The following is a 14,978-nucleotide window of genomic DNA, read 5'->3' on the forward strand; positions in this document are numbered from 1 at the left end:
CTGTCGGAAGTAGTTACTGTATCACCAGTCCCTGGAAAACAACCTTGTGGCCGTACAAATGTGTCTTCAGATATAGTTTGTACTGTAGTTTGCCTTTCGCCAAAATGAGTAGGATCAAATTAGTCTTAATGTCTTCTACCAGAGCTCTGATGATTTTAAGAAACAATGTAAGTAGTTACGCTAGTTTTGCATAAAATTAAATGATATAAATTTGAGCGACATTGTAATGTGGTCTCTGTTTACACGTACGTTATGCAATTTTTTTTTTTACAAAGTATTACTGTTTTTCACGACTAGAGTGAGCAAAGGCGAGCCTGTCCTCTTATTTTATAAGAGACGAAGGGTGATGTCGTGCGCTTTTGAATGTTGTTTCAGACCCATCACTTATGCGCCAAAGGGACGGTTTGTGGACGACGCTTCGGTTTTTCCACGCTTCTTAATTTAAGGAATTGTGAGGGTAAGGTTTCTTTCTTGTTCCTATCAGGAAGGGGAAAGTTCCTTAAAAGCCGTGTCTGTTTGAGCATTTACATGCTGTACAATTTGAAATGGTAAAGAAGAGGCGAATTTGATGTTTCTCCAAGGGGTGTCAGGGCTTAGGTAATCAGCACGAGATTCTGCTGTTGGGTTTGAGGTGGCCTTAAGTACACTACCCAAAGTATAGTACTGGGTTCAGTTCTGACCTTGAGAGACTGTCTGTGTGGAATTTTGCACGTTGTGCTCCTATTTGCAAGTTCCCTTCCACCTTCCACAGATATGCTGGGTGGATTTGTTTAACGACTCCAAATTGTAGAAACTGCGGAGGAGCCTCCCGGATAAGCTCCACCTAGCTGTGACCCTCAGGAGCACGAACTTACTGAAAATGAATAGGTGATGGTTTCCAAACAAGTACTTTTAACTAAACAACAGGAAGTAACCCAGGTTTTCAGGTGGTGTTATAATCTGATTTCCATACTCAACATTGATTTGTTTGGACTTACATTTTGTACATTTGGTGAATGTTCTTGTATGCCTGTGTTTTGGGATTAAAAGTCTTTGTTTGAACTGATGTTTATGACCAGAATTTAGTTTCATGGTCAGGCTGTATCCAGGCTCAGTGTCTGTTTTAGAAGTACCCGCTGCTCTTGTTTCTGTCATTAGGGAGGAACGTCCGACCGTACTCACAGTCCAGCCCCACAGCGGCTGAGACAGAGAAGGGAAACGACACCTTACTCAAATGGTTCCTTCTGCTGATTCCAGCCACCACCTTTGGCCTGGGAACATGGCAGGTATACCGACATTTTCAGAAAGCTATACGCCACACTCATACCTATCATTAGATTTTGAATTGTAGTTTTGCACCTACAGTACATAATCCTAAATCATAGCAATGACACACTGCCAAAAGCTAGTTGACCGTTTCAACTGTAGTACAGTTCACCTTTGCATATCTCTACCAGTTTCCTGATTTGCGGATCTGAGAATGGTGCACCGCGTGTCATTAATGAAGGAGAACATGGGAAGAGATCTTTTTTTTATTTTTCCTTCAGGTTCAGCGGAGGAAATGGAAACTAAAACTGATCGAGGACCTGCAGAGCCGGACTGCTGCAGAGCCGATTGACCTCCCTCTGGAGTAAGTGGTGGAGAATGCTGCTACGAGCACTAACAACACTAGGCCTGGAGAGTCGGTGTGTCTGCGGGTGTTCATTCCCCCCCCCCAGCTCTTAACAGATCAGTGGGACCAGTTAACAGCTTTTCTGACCTCTTTAGGTGCTGCTGCTTTGGACAGACTCAACTGCCCTCTAGGGCCAGGACTGCCACCCCGCTGTTACTTAGCTAGGATATTACGAACATTGGTTCGTAAGATCAAATTTCATCACTTCGTACATACTTGTGAGCTCTGTAGGTCCAACATTAAAGCAGTTATACAAGCTGCAGTCCACATATCAAACGCTTTATAGCCAGCAGCCATATCACCCTGCAAATCACAGTTGGCAGCCCACTGAAGCTCAGCAGGTGTGAGCCTGGACAGTACCTGGATGGGAGACCTCCTGGGAAAGCAAAGGCTGCTGCTGGAAGAGGTGTTAGTGGGGCCAGCAGGGGGCGTTCACCCTGTGGTCTATGTAGGTCCTAATGCCCCAGTATAGTGATGGGGGCACTCGGAGCCGGTGTTCGACACTGGGGTTGCGTATTCACCGATCGCCTCTGCGCGTGCGTGTCTCCCCAGCCCCCTGGAGCTGAAGGCCCTGGAGTACCAGCGGGTGAAGGCGCGCGGCCGCTTCGACCACTCGCGGGAGCTGTACGTGCTGCCGCGCTCCCCCGTGGACCCCGAGCGCGAGGCCCAGGAGGCCGGCAGGATCATGTCGAGTGGAGGGAGCGGAGCCAACGTCATTACACCCTTCCACTGCACCGACCTGGGGTATATAGCGCCGATTCGTCTGCTGAAAACATCCTTCTAATGAATGAGCATGGAGAAGATACAATATGGATACAATATGCTTGAAGGAGGGCATTTCTGAAGCTTAATGGAGTAGTTTTCCTCTCAACGACTGTTCGTATATAAATACTGTAGTTCAAGTAGGGAGCTGCGTCAGCTTGCGCAGGCTGCAAAGGGTTTATTCCCTGCTGAAAAGAAATGAAAGGAAACCCAACATTTCGGCTGTGGAGCCTTCTTCAGGTGTGAGAAAGACAGGGTAGACGGCAAAGATTAGGGCGGAGCGGTGGCTCTGTGGCTAAGGATCTGCGTCTGTGACTGGAAGGCTGCCGGTTCAAATCCCGCGGCCGGCAGAGGAATCCTACTCCGTTGGGCCCCTGAGCAAGGCCCTTAACCCCAACTGCTCCAGGGGCGCCGTACAATGGCAGACCCTGCGCTCTGACCCCAAGCTCCTCTCCCTGTCTGTGTGTCTGTGTCTCCTTGGAGAAAAAAAGCTGGGGTATGCGAAAAGACGAATTCCTAATGCAAGAAATTGTATAGGGCTAATAAAGAAACATTATTAAGATTAAACAGCACAGGAGAACGAAAGCTGGAAAAGTGGAGGAGGAGGGAGAGGGGAGAGGCCACTCAGGAAGTGCAAAGTGGAGAGGGGTGGAGAAAGGTGTGAAGTCAAAACCTGCATGAGAATAAAGAAGATTACACGAAAATAAGTCTGTCATTGGTTGATGGTGGGGTTGATGGGGATGGTGTGAACCTAGTTCCAGCTCTGCTGCTGTGGGAGCTCTCCCTGCTGTGGGAGTTGAGAAACCCTCCTTTGAGAATGGAGACAGAGAGATCAGTGTGATCATGACCGTCTGAGGTGAAATGAGAAACCATGGGCTTGGAGAAATCTGTCATCTTCACAGCCATAACATGTTCTCTGAAGCGGTCTCTTGGTCTCCTTCCGGTTTCCCCAACGTAGCTAGCTGGGCATTTCCTGCAAGAGATACAGTAAATGAGGTTGCTGGAGGTACAAGAGGTCGCCGGGGTGATCCGGAATTGTCCTGAGGGGCCCTGAATGAGCGTGTTGTTAGATATGTACTTGCAGGTGATGCAGCGAGCTCTGTTAAAGGGGAAGGTGAACAAGAAGTTTACGTAGATTGGGTGGTTGGCGATAAGAGATAATTGGGTGGTCGGGGAAAAAAGGGTACCGATGGAGGGATTGTCCTGTAAAATGGAGTCGTTTTAATAATGGTCTGTTAGGGTGGTAAGGAATACATACCACTAAATACTGTATGCATTTTGGTGTGCAAGATACCCTGTTTTTAATAGTGCACTATACAATGTTACAGTTCACTTAGGCCAGTGTTGCCCATTTCTGGTCTGCTGGCCTCCTAATTGATTCCTTTAATTTATTTAATAACTTATCTAGACTTGTGGATTGCTGGATTCTACACTATGTCCTACGCTAGTCAGGGAGCTTCAGAAATGCCCTCCTTCAAGCATATTGTATCGAGCAGCTTCAGCATACAAAGTCTCTCCTCAAACTACCCTTATTTCTTGCTAAGAATGACGATGTATCAAACAAGAGTTAATGTTTTCAATTTTGCAGAGAAACCACAGTTATACTTCAGGCAGCATACCTGAATGTGGGGGACCCCTGACTCTCAGAAATCGGTGCAGGGTTGATACCAATTCCAAATCTGAATACTTTTTAAAATATGCACTAGCACGTCATTGCAGAAATGAAATATGTATGCTGCAAACGCAATACATATTTAATCAGTCAGAAGATGGAATGGCAGTAAAACAGCCGATTTGAAACTAGTCTGATGTGTTGACAGTTGTTCCAAAATGGTGCACCAATGTGATGACATTGTTTGAATTAGAATTAAAAACATTCAAAATAGCCTTTTGAGTTAGGTGTTGGGTTGGTCATGTTGTTTTTTTTTTCCTAGAATCACAATCCTTGTGAACAGAGGCTATGTCCCCAGACAGAAGATTAATCCAGAAACACGGCCGAAAGGACAGGTATGAGTTCAGCACTGTGGCCCATTTTAGAAACATTGGAATAAACCGATTTTAAGGATTAGAAAATATTCCAAATCAAGAATAAGAAATAGTTTTAAATGAAATCACCTTGTTCCTACAAAAAATGTTGAAGGTGGTGCAGAAAAGTGATTTAATTTAAAGTTGCAGGTTCTTTTTTGTTAAGAAGTGTGGCGTTTTACAGCATGTTACTGAACAAAAATGCTTCAGTTTTACATGGTTAGCAGAGTAATCCAATCTTAAAATTCGTCAGATTAAAGTTTTTTTACACGGATTTTGATCAGTATGTTCTTCCAGTCACTGCAGTGGTTTAAGCGTTTCAAGCTCTTTAAGAGCGACATGCTCTTTTGGAATTCTGTCTCTCTCCTGTTCAGGCTGTTCTGTTGTCTGTAGATTGACACGGAGGTGGAGCTGGTTGGTGTGGTGAGACTGACTGAGCCTCGCAAACCCTTTATTCCTCACAATGATATTGATGGGAACCGCTGGCATTACCGTGACATAGAGGCCATGGCTGAAGTCGCTGGGACAGAGCCCATTTTCATTGATGCCGACTTTGGTGAGGTCTCATAAATACTAGAGGGATAGAATCTGCTTTGTTTATGTCTTTTTATAATGTAGGGCTTTTGGAAAAAAATCATCGTCCTATTACATGGTCGAATGCAAGGATGTTTATTTGTTAAATTTGTAGTGTCAAACAAATTACAAAGTTCAGGTGTCTGTGAAGCAGAAGTCTCTTTATTCATATGCATATGGAAGTCCGGCTTGCAACCACCAGACTTAAAAAATAAGTAGCTGAAGATGGTCCTTTATACCTTAAAAAACAAAGAGTTACAATGACATATTCTAAACAAATGATAAGACAGCAACATATGCCAATTAATTATATCTAAGTTGCAAACTAGACAACAGTTCTTTTCATGTTCTGGGCGTATAGCCAGCTTACCAAATACATGCCCCTTATCTTACTGACCAAGGACAGACAGCATCTTTATATATATTTGAGCACAAAGCCTATGTCAAGCCACTAGACTGCATAGTTTGCAAAAAAATACAAAAATAAGAAATTATATTATCTCACTTCCTGGGCAGCTCTCTTATCTTCAAATGTCATGGAATATTTCAACACTGTCCATTTTGCTCATCTGTCTTTGTGTACTTAGTAATTGGATAGTTGTAATAGGCAGTTGTGTTAACAGTGGTTTTACAGTGTCTGCTAAAGCTATACTTCTGTATCTCACAGTCAGCACAGTCCCAGGAGGACCTATTGGAGGGCAGACTCGAGTCACCTTGAGGAATGAGCACATGCAGTACATCATTACATGGTAAGGACAGCTGGGAAGGCTGCAAGCGTTCAATTTTACAGGTGGACAAAGGTAAAAGCAATTATGGCCTTAAAATGATACAGTTCTGGAAATGAAGGACTGGGGTCAAGGTCCAAGAAAGAATCCGATTTAATGCCCAGAGGCTGTTCAGTAATGCTAGATTAAACATCATGTGTTGATTAAATGGAAAAGACAACAGCAGCCCACACTATTCAATAATACAACCTGCCAAGTTATCTTTTCATGTATCAAAAATGTCTGAATACCTTACCTAATAATTCAAACAACTTGTGGACAACCCAAGTGGCTTGGAACACTAATATCTGAAAATATTTACAAGTAAAAGGTCTTCTTTCCTTGCTAGGTATGGTCTTTGCATAGCTACGTCTTACATGTGGTATAGCAAATTCATCAGAAGAGTACCACTGTAAGATTTGGAAACACCTGGATGGATGTCATACTCTCATTCTGCATTCTTTTGGTCAGAAAACTGTTCATTTATACATGGTCATATCTTGAATGTAGTTATCTACAATATCTGTTCCAAGTTTTTCAGAATTCTTTCAAATAAAATTAGCATCAAAAGATTATGAACTGCCTTCATTTTTTATTGGCATCTGCATTTGGTCCTTGCAGGCCACAATCCGGCCTTCAGAAGAAATTAAAACACCACCGTACTATAATAGTGTACACCTTTGTGTTGCCTTTCACAGCTGAATGCTTTTTGGGGACCTCATCTCAGACTAAAATGACAAAATTAAGAACAAAGCACTTGCTACACCTTGATACATGTAACATTTCTCCAAGTATGTTTTTAATTAAGATAGTGTCTGTATAAACCTGGATTCAAATTAATACTCCACAAGGAATGTAAAACTGCACCATGTCAGAGAACTATCTTGAATTCAGAGAAACAGAATTGACTATTATAAAGGCTGCAGTCAATATTAAAAACTAAAATTAAGTTTTAGGATGATATGCAAAGATGATCCGAGTCTATATAATTAAGTCACTGAAAGGTGAAAAAAGGAGCCGAGAACCACTGAGTGGATAATTATTTCTTGGGCAAAGAAAGCAGGTGACTGACATTAAGGTACTAATTTTGCATTGGCATCGGTATAATAGTTGGCAAACAAGGTTCATACATCCTTAATGAATCCTGACATATGGTTAAGCATTTGATTAGACACTACATGTCATTTGTACATCATGAATTTTCAATAAGGCTGAAGCAAGCAGATTTTTTTCCCAGAGTTTTATTTTATATACACAACAGGGAACCTCAAGCATTGTGTATTTAACCAAGCTTGGTGGCCAGTTCCTTGGCTTTAGCCTTCTCAAGCTTGGCGATGCGAGCGGTGGACTTGGGGCCCATGATACCGCCTCCCCAGTGACGGCGGATCTGCAAGAGAAACAACTTTGTCGGTCAGTCTGGCGAGAGAGAAGAAGAGTGAAGAAATAACCTTTTCTTCAATTCAAAATGAAAACAGGCCCCGCAGAGATGCCCGAGATGTTAAATGAACCAGACAAAAAGTGGATCAGAACACAGGGAATGACTTGCATTAGAATTTCTTTTTCAGATGGAATGTTATATAGTTCTGCTTTAACAAACAACCAAAATCCAGTCTTACCTCCTCATATCTGTCATTGTAGTTAGTCTTGACAGCTTCCACCAGCTTAGCCAGGGCACCCTTGTCCTCACTGTAGAAGAATTATAGATTACTGATCACGTAAAGAAAGGTACACAAATCCCCAATTCAAACAGTTGAAACCTCCTGCTCAGGGTTAAAAAGCTCATATATAGCTACACGGTGCTTCAGCTGAAGAAATTCAAACATTATTGCCAGGAGGTTATTCGTGTACCCAGATCCCTCATGAACCCTTTGTGCACTGTTTAGATTTTTGATATCCTGTGAATTGTCTTTGAATTGATTTGAGGCCAATCATGATCACCTTCATTACAGAAAACGTTTAATCCCTTCAGTGTCACAGCAAATTAAAACTAGGGTTACATCACTGTTCAGAGCACAAACAGGAGATCTCAAATTGTAACCATTTGCAGTTCCTCTATCAAATACGTTGCCATGGTGCTCATGTAGCCAAATCCGAATTTCAGGTTAACTACCTTCCTTTAGTGTCATGAAGCTCCAGTTATCTAAACCGGATTAAATGGTTGGTGCATTTATTACCCGCCCGAAGGAAAACATGCTGAAGCAACACACCATAAATCACGAGATAGATACATAAAGTTGATGTATGAATTTAAAAGTTGACTCATCGCTTTGATAAATGTAAACTAACACTTCATTCCAAGAGGAATACAAAAATCACTGTAGAAATACTGTAACACATTGCTAATCAACACAGAATTAGATATCGGTCTAGTACACGGCCAGATTCATCAGCATCCACTAAGCAAGCCAAAATGAATTCAGCAATAATACCTGAATCAACTGACAACCCTTATTAAAAAGCTCAAACCTTTGCTCAGCACAAATAAAAATAAAAGACTGGTTCAAGGCCAAATGTTATGTGAATTACATTCTCAGGCCTGCACTGATGAATAAGTACATCAAAAACATGTCTAAACTAGGTGCCAGCATATACACAGAAATAAAAATTCTACCACAAATCCCCAGTATAACCTTTCAATCATTAGAAAAGTACATTTCTCAAAGTTTTCAATCTGCTCTAGTCTGAATGACTTTTCCAAAAATTGAAAAACCCCTCACTCCCTATTTTAAACTCAATGTTTTGGAAGCCAAGGGTGCATCTCCATATCCTTTCAATCTGTAAGAACTTTCAAACTTGCAGGAATATACACCACTCCTTCTAAACCCAAAAGGCAGAAACCTGAAGCTAACATCATTTTGAGGAGAAGCTCAGAATGTGAAAACACATCAAAGCCTATTCTGTAAACACAAGGGCACAGGACAGTGAACAGGTTTGTAGTTTATCACAGAGCCACAGAGATCCAATTCACAGAGCTGTCCATCAAATCTATCAGGAAACTGGCAAAGGAAACAAAATGCAAGTTTAACCGAGATGCCAAAAGCCAGAAATGAACCCATGACCCTGGAGCGTTAAAGAAGCAGTTACCTGTACACCACACCACCACTCCAATCAAAAGTTTTAACAGTAGTCACACATTGGTTAATCTGCCAAGATGAAGGACTAGTATTTGAATTCCAGGCAAAAAATACACCAAAGATTTCAGATTAGTAGGGATAATATAGAATAGATACAAACTGTCCTCATTTTCACTCTAAAACGATCGTGCGGTCAAATCCCAGCACTGAAATAAACCATAGCCACTATTTAATCCCAGATATTCATTTTTGTTCCATACTTACGGGTTGATCTGTGTGAAGGCAATGCAGGTGCAGGTCTTCCTGTGCACCAGCCGACCCAGTCTGGCTTTGCCCTTGACGATACAGTATGGGACGCCCATCTTCCGGCACAGCGCAGGCAGGAACACCACCAGCTGCAAATCCCAAACCCAGTCAAGGTTAACAGGAAAACCGCTTCTGAGGTAGCTTGATAAAAGTAAGACACTTCAGGAATAGCCCTAAACTTTATGGCTGTTACTCAGGGTTAAAAAGCTCGTGTTTAATCTTCATTGAGAATCAGGTGAAGAAATTCAAAACATCATTGTAACAGCCAAACATTTTCTAGAAACATGAGCTGCAGGTGCACACACCCCTTATCCCTTTATCTGTGAGCTGCTTTAAAGGAGCACGGTTGAAAAAGCGACATTTAATGAATAACCTGAATGCTATTTAAACTCTTTACCTCAATAGGATCCACATCATGAGCAATGACAACCAGCTGGGCCTTCTTGCTTTCCACCAGAGTTGTGACCGTGTTCACACCTGTGACGACAACAGCTTGTCAAATTCCTAATCTTAAGAAATCTGAACAAATCTCCAAGGCCCGACAAAAGGAATATGGCTGTGCACCCAGAAGCTGTCAATAGTTAACCCTTAAATGTGAAGTAGGAAGCCAGTACTGTGGCTTCTTTCAAAACAACCTGGATGAGGTCCTTGGATCAACTACCAGCTACCTAACAGGATAGATGAGCTGAATCTTGTCACACATTCATGTAGGTATATGTAACATTCATCTTGGGCTGGTGCTTAACAACTCCTAAGGAGTGTCTGTCCATACTGTTTCTGTTTGAGTATCTCCAGTCAAATATGACAAATGACACACACAAGTGCATTAATCTAACCAGTCATTTAAAATGACAGGAAATAGCACTTTAGTTCACCTACATATGGAACAAAAAAGGCAATTTACATATGCAAACCCATTGTTTAATCCCAGATGTCAATGAGAAATGTCTACAATTTAAGACATTGCCTCCTTTGGCATGAACTTTGAAGACATATAACCCTAAATGAAGTTTACATAGCACTGCACTACTTTGTCACACAGTAACAACATTTTTCCTTCCATGGTAGTACATTCACAGCAGCTCTTCCAGAACTAGGTATGAGAAGTGCAATGTTTTATCACTGGTAATACTGCCCATCACTACTGTGAGAATATGTACAACCTTTTAATTTTGGCCAATGCTCAGGGTTAAAAAGCTCAATTGACTCTACATTTAGGTTTCAGATCAAGATCTTCATCATTGCATCAGCCAAAAACCAACAACTAATACAACAGAGAAACCAAAATCTACCTCACGTTTATGTGAGCTCACACGAGAGACAAATTCAGAATTGTATATTTAGAAATCCTCCAAAAATGCCACTAAAACCTTTTCATGAATACCACTAAAAAAAACACCACCTATGAAAATAGATGGTGTTTAACTGTCTTTTTCCCCCATGACTTGGAAGAACGAAACAAGGTCAGCAGGTCCATAACCTCACCTGCTCTGAGAACTGGGGGCCTCTTGGTTGGGGTGTCTCCTTTGCCTGCAGCCTTCTGCTCAGCCCTTGCCAGCAGCCTCTGCTTCTTCTCCTGCTTGGTCTCAGGCCTGTATTTGTGGGCCAGCTTGAAGAGCTGGGTGGCTGAAATGCACAGCAATGGTCACTCAGCTGTTGGAACCGTTAAAGACAACCTTAAAGTAGAAGACTTTATGCTTCAAGAATAGCAAATTCCAGTGTATAACCAGTACAAAGCAAGCTAAAGTTATGACACTAAAACATAAGGTTGGATTCCTTTGGCCACAGTAAGACCAATGGACATTGGAGAGAAGGGCAGGGTGCATCAGCGATCTTGGTGGGTATATCAGCACGCAGTACTCTGATAGCAAATATTATCACATCACCTGCACAGCCTGACTGCAAACACTACCCAAGTTAAATCTCGGCATCTGTTTTTATTCAATAGTTATGTGCTCATAGGTGCTATGCTACCCTTTCAATGGCAAGGCAGTCTTACAGTAGGTTCACCTGGAATTAAGGATGAAAATCAGGCTGCCACACAGAGTGGACACGGAGGACGTACCCGTCTGGCGGTCCAAAGCCTGGGTGAACTGGTTGATCGCGGGTGGCACCTTCAGACGCTTGTACAAGATGGACCGCTGACGCTGCAGCCTGATGTAGCGAGGCCATTTCACGAAGCGCGTGAGGTCCCGCTTGGGCTGGATATCCTGACCTGTACGGATGGGAAAGACGATTTAAGACTGACCGAAACCCGCTTATTAAAGCGCAACGGGGGAACAAGTGCATCAGAGATCTTGGTGGAAAGTTGTCGGCATTGCTTTCTAAGATAGCAAATATTCATTACATCATCTGCACAAGGTCGTCCACAGGGCTGAGACAATGAAGAGAGTGCCGGTACTGTAACTTCAAACCATGTGCCATCAACTCCAAAGAAAATTCAGAACTGAACACCTCAGGAGTGGTGACATATGGGTTAAGCCAGCTTATCAATTCATCAGAATTGTGCTCTAAACAACCCCAGAGCACAGCCTGACTAGTTAAATTCAGTTTTTACCAAGGACAGCCCAACAGACAGAAAGGATTATGCTATTTTCAAAGGGGGGCGAGACTCACCGATGCCAAAGTTCTTGGGCCGCTTCTCGAACAGGGGATTCACCACTTTCTTGGCCTCCTGTTTCTTGGCCACGGAAGGGGCAGGTGCCACCTTCTTACCCTTAGCCTTCTTCCCCTTCGGCTGCGAGGACACAGGAGAGCCACACTTTAATCAGACCGCGACTACACAAAGCTGCAGATTCTCCACACCAGTCTGTATATTGAGGACAGTATTGGTCAAACTATTTTCCGGACTTCAACTTCCATTCAAGATCGGAATCAAAGCGCCTTACTTTCGAGACCCACGATGTGGCCCTGTCCCACCACAGTATTATGGGTTTGGGATATCTCTCATCGTTGTCCAGTTAAAAATGTTTTGATCTCCACAGGCCAAGTGAGAAATGTTCACTAGCACTTATGACCCGGTAAAAGCACTACTCCCGCCCTGTATGGTGGGGTCACCTGTAGAAACGCGGCTGGTGCTCAGGGTTAAAAAGCTCGTGATTTTTTGCTCAACACTCAAGTTTCAGGTGAAGAAATTCAGACATCATCGCATCAGCCATTAGCGTTTCCGTCATGCTTCTACCGCGGTGTAACTAGACAATAACGACCAACACACTTTCTACAAATCTGCACACGTTAGGAAAAAGCTCCACATACACAGTTTCAGAAATGAAATCAACTGTTAGGATCGCACAGCTTTTCAGTATTTCTGTGGATTTTTATCGGACACATGTGAAACCTGAACGCATCCACACGTGAAGGCCTGGTCTTGTCACTGCTAACGAGAGTCCTGTTTGGTCAAATAATCACGAAAAAGTGACCCCAAAAAGCTAATTACGACTAAAAACCCTTAAAAGCAACCACAAAACGATTTCACATATCCTCCACAATACAAAAAACAACTATTAAAAAGCTAATCGACATGGCCCAAAAGCAAGTATACCAAGTTATTAAAAATGCTTTCCCCCAAAAAAGTTCTCCATCTATCGCATTTTCAGGTGTAATCGATTCTGTTGGTCTTTACTAATCGGAAAAATTGTCAGAACTGCAATTTATCTAATTTTTAGGGGGGCTTCTGCTCATTGGGGAACACACAAAATTCTGTTAAACATAATAGAATTGTATATCGCACTTTTCGTAAAACTATGCACTTATAGGGAAAGGAGAACTTGAACACAACACATTCGTCTTAAATTCTGCATGATTTAACGCTTAAGTAAACTGATGTTATAAGATATAAAAAGCAATGGTTCTCCCCGATTCAAGATGACGGAACACTCACCATGTTGGATCAGAGAGAAAGGAAGAAGGGAGCATTGTGGGAAATATAAGTATCGGACACAAAACAACGCGAGATTACGGCTCCACACCATTACGTCACACTGTCGCTAACCCACTCGATTGGCAGTTACTTTTTAATTGCAACAACGAAAAAATACAAATACAAACGAGTACATATAACATTTCAATAACATCGTCAGGGGTACATACTGTAACACAACTGCACTTTACAAAAAAAGATTAAACAGGGTAAATAATGATTAGGTCCGCACTGCTTTCATATTCCTACATTTAGAATGTCTATACGTCTATTTTAAACTTCAAATACGGATCTCACTTTATGCATAGTGAGTATACTAACTAACGTACAAATACCTATTATTTTAAATGATTATGATTTCAATAATTATGTTACAATTTAACATAACATCTCTTTCTTTAAAAGTAATGTCAATATTAGACTCTGTCTTTATAAATCTGTGCAGATCAATCCAGAATGTTTTAACAACAGACCATAACCAAAATATATGGTGTAGTTTCAGGTCTACTTTCACAAAAATACTCTGTTATCATTTATATTAATTGTAAAATATGCACAAAAACGCTCTTTACGGGGGAAATTCGATGAACGGTTTTATGCGTTACCCCCTTAACCTCATTAGTTATACAATATTTGATATCACCCACATTTTATTCCAATCGATTAGTCTCCCAAATGAGGTGGTACAAAATAGTTTCAACTTGCAAAAGGGATCTTAAAAGAGGTGATACTTCTCTAGTGATCACATTGGTTACAGTCAAGTATTGATCAGACTTAATAGAATAGAATATCTCTTCACAAAGTTAGTATAATTATATATTTCACCATCAACATTAAAAAATTGCTTTACCCATATGATACCACTTTTTACCCATTTGTCAAAGAACAAGGTTTCATTTCAAACTTTTATATATCTGTTATTCCAGATGGTATGTGGGGAAAAATTATGTTTCTACATATGCAACCATGTAAGAAGTACATGCTTATGGAAGCTGGAAAGTTTCAGCAACATTTGAGTATAAACTCTATACCCCCTACTTCTTGAAAGATTAAATTAGGAAATATACAGTATACCACATACGCTTATTTTTTCAAATAATTCTGCATCCATTTTATCTTAAAAATATTATTAGATGTTCTAAAATCTAAAGCGTTTATTCTTCCAGATAAACTTAAAAAGTTTAGAATCAGTCCTTCTAATAATATTTGAAGGTGGTATATCCAAGATAAATGGTTCAACCATTTAAAAAAAGGTCTCTCAACAGCCATGAGATAATTGGCATTTGCTGTAAACGTGCATCAGCATATACATATAAATGATTACACATCATGACTCAGAAACAACTCTTTCTCATTACCATAACTAAGTTAAGAAAGTTCTACACAGTTAAATTTAACCAGAATTAATCAACTCTCCTCTTTCATAAACATGGGACATTATTAGTTGTATTTTTTTAACAAGAAAATTATCCTTTTTACATTTTAATATTCACTGAACATATTTTTAAACAGTTCATTTGCAATGCAGAGCAGAGCAGTATTCTTACATTCCTATTATAGTAGCATGAATAAATGCTTGTATTTTGCTGGCGTTTTGTAAATAGCATATAAATCATATAAAAAATGTAACCATCTTTTCTCAGATCAAGAAACATCCAATCTGATTACCGCTTTCTCGTTTTTTATATCAGAGTTTCCGAGAGACCTTGGCAGACCCCAGAAACAAACATTAAGAGCTTCAAGAGTGCTTACGTTTGGTTAATCTACAGTTCGGGTTTTAATGTTTTCAAATGAACAAAAGAATTGTGCAAACATTAATTCCCAGTTCATGTTGAAGTTTTACGAGCTGCTATTTGAACGCGAGCTCTCAAAGGCGGGTCACAGCGCAGACGAACCTATCAGAG

At 41.1% G+C, this 14,978-nt stretch overlaps 2 protein-coding genes and 6 non-coding genes across 8 annotated transcripts; 1 reads left to right on the forward strand and 7 right to left on the reverse strand.

Annotated features, from left to right (window-relative positions):
- The first annotated feature begins 3 nt into the window (after positions 1-3).
- Positions 4-6,350, forward strand: surf1 (SURF1 cytochrome c oxidase assembly factor). The gene is made up of 9 exons (XM_088615444.1): positions 4-167; positions 376-457; positions 1,138-1,265; positions 1,527-1,609; positions 2,204-2,395; positions 4,348-4,420; positions 4,832-4,994; positions 5,679-5,760; positions 6,125-6,350. The coding sequence occupies exons 1-9, from the start codon at positions 105-107 to the stop codon at positions 6,189-6,191; spliced, it is 933 nt and encodes a 310-aa protein (XP_088471570.1). The 5' UTR covers positions 4-104; the 3' UTR covers positions 6,192-6,350.
- rpl7a (ribosomal protein L7a) lies at positions 6,348-11,922 on the reverse strand (the record flags this gene model as incomplete). Its single annotated transcript, XM_088615584.1, has 7 exons — positions 6,348-7,162; positions 7,392-7,461; positions 9,114-9,244; positions 9,553-9,632; positions 10,641-10,781; positions 11,221-11,370; positions 11,772-11,922. Coding segments are annotated over 7 exons (828 nt in total), but the record flags the coding sequence as incomplete, so codon positions are not given.
- Positions 7,535-7,606, reverse strand: LOC148644014 (small nucleolar RNA SNORD36). The gene has a single exon (XR_015928993.1). It is a non-coding gene; the product is annotated as a small nucleolar RNA SNORD36 (small nucleolar RNA).
- On the reverse strand, positions 9,344-9,417 carry LOC148644015 (small nucleolar RNA SNORD36). Its single transcript, XR_015928981.1, has one exon. It is a non-coding gene; the product is annotated as a small nucleolar RNA SNORD36 (small nucleolar RNA).
- On the reverse strand, positions 10,334-10,402 carry LOC148644016 (small nucleolar RNA SNORD36). Its single transcript, XR_015928992.1, has one exon. It is a non-coding gene; the product is annotated as a small nucleolar RNA SNORD36 (small nucleolar RNA).
- Positions 10,977-11,046, reverse strand: LOC148644017 (small nucleolar RNA SNORD24). The gene has a single exon (XR_015928984.1). It is a non-coding gene; the product is annotated as a small nucleolar RNA SNORD24 (small nucleolar RNA).
- On the reverse strand, positions 11,440-11,512 carry LOC148644018 (small nucleolar RNA SNORD24). The gene has a single exon (XR_015928983.1). It is a non-coding gene; the product is annotated as a small nucleolar RNA SNORD24 (small nucleolar RNA).
- A 306-nt stretch (positions 11,923-12,228) lies between the features above and the next one.
- LOC148644019 (small nucleolar RNA SNORD36) lies at positions 12,229-12,306 on the reverse strand. Its single transcript, XR_015928982.1, has one exon. It is a non-coding gene; the product is annotated as a small nucleolar RNA SNORD36 (small nucleolar RNA).
- Positions 12,307-14,978: the final 2,672 nt, after the last annotated feature.

The sequence above is a fragment of the Lepisosteus platostomus genome, chromosome 21 (genome assembly GCF_059453375.1).
Source record: "Lepisosteus platostomus isolate fLepPlt1 chromosome 21, fLepPlt1.hap1, whole genome shotgun sequence".
In the NCBI taxonomy this organism is placed as follows: Eukaryota; Metazoa; Chordata; class Actinopteri; order Semionotiformes; family Lepisosteidae; genus Lepisosteus; species Lepisosteus platostomus.

Bases quoted from the DNA above. Each gene is read 5' to 3' on its own strand.
- surf1 (XM_088615444.1), top strand. From the start codon at position 105: ATGAGTAGGATCAAATTAGTCTTAATGTCTTCTACCAGAGCTCTGATG. The intron at 458-1,137 runs GTAAGGTTTCTT...TTCTGTCATTAG, and splicing joins TAATTTAAGGAATTGTGAGG to GGAGGAACGTCCGACCGTAC. The intron at 1,266-1,526 runs GTATACCGACAT...TTTTTCCTTCAG, and splicing joins TTGGCCTGGGAACATGGCAG to GTTCAGCGGAGGAAATGGAA.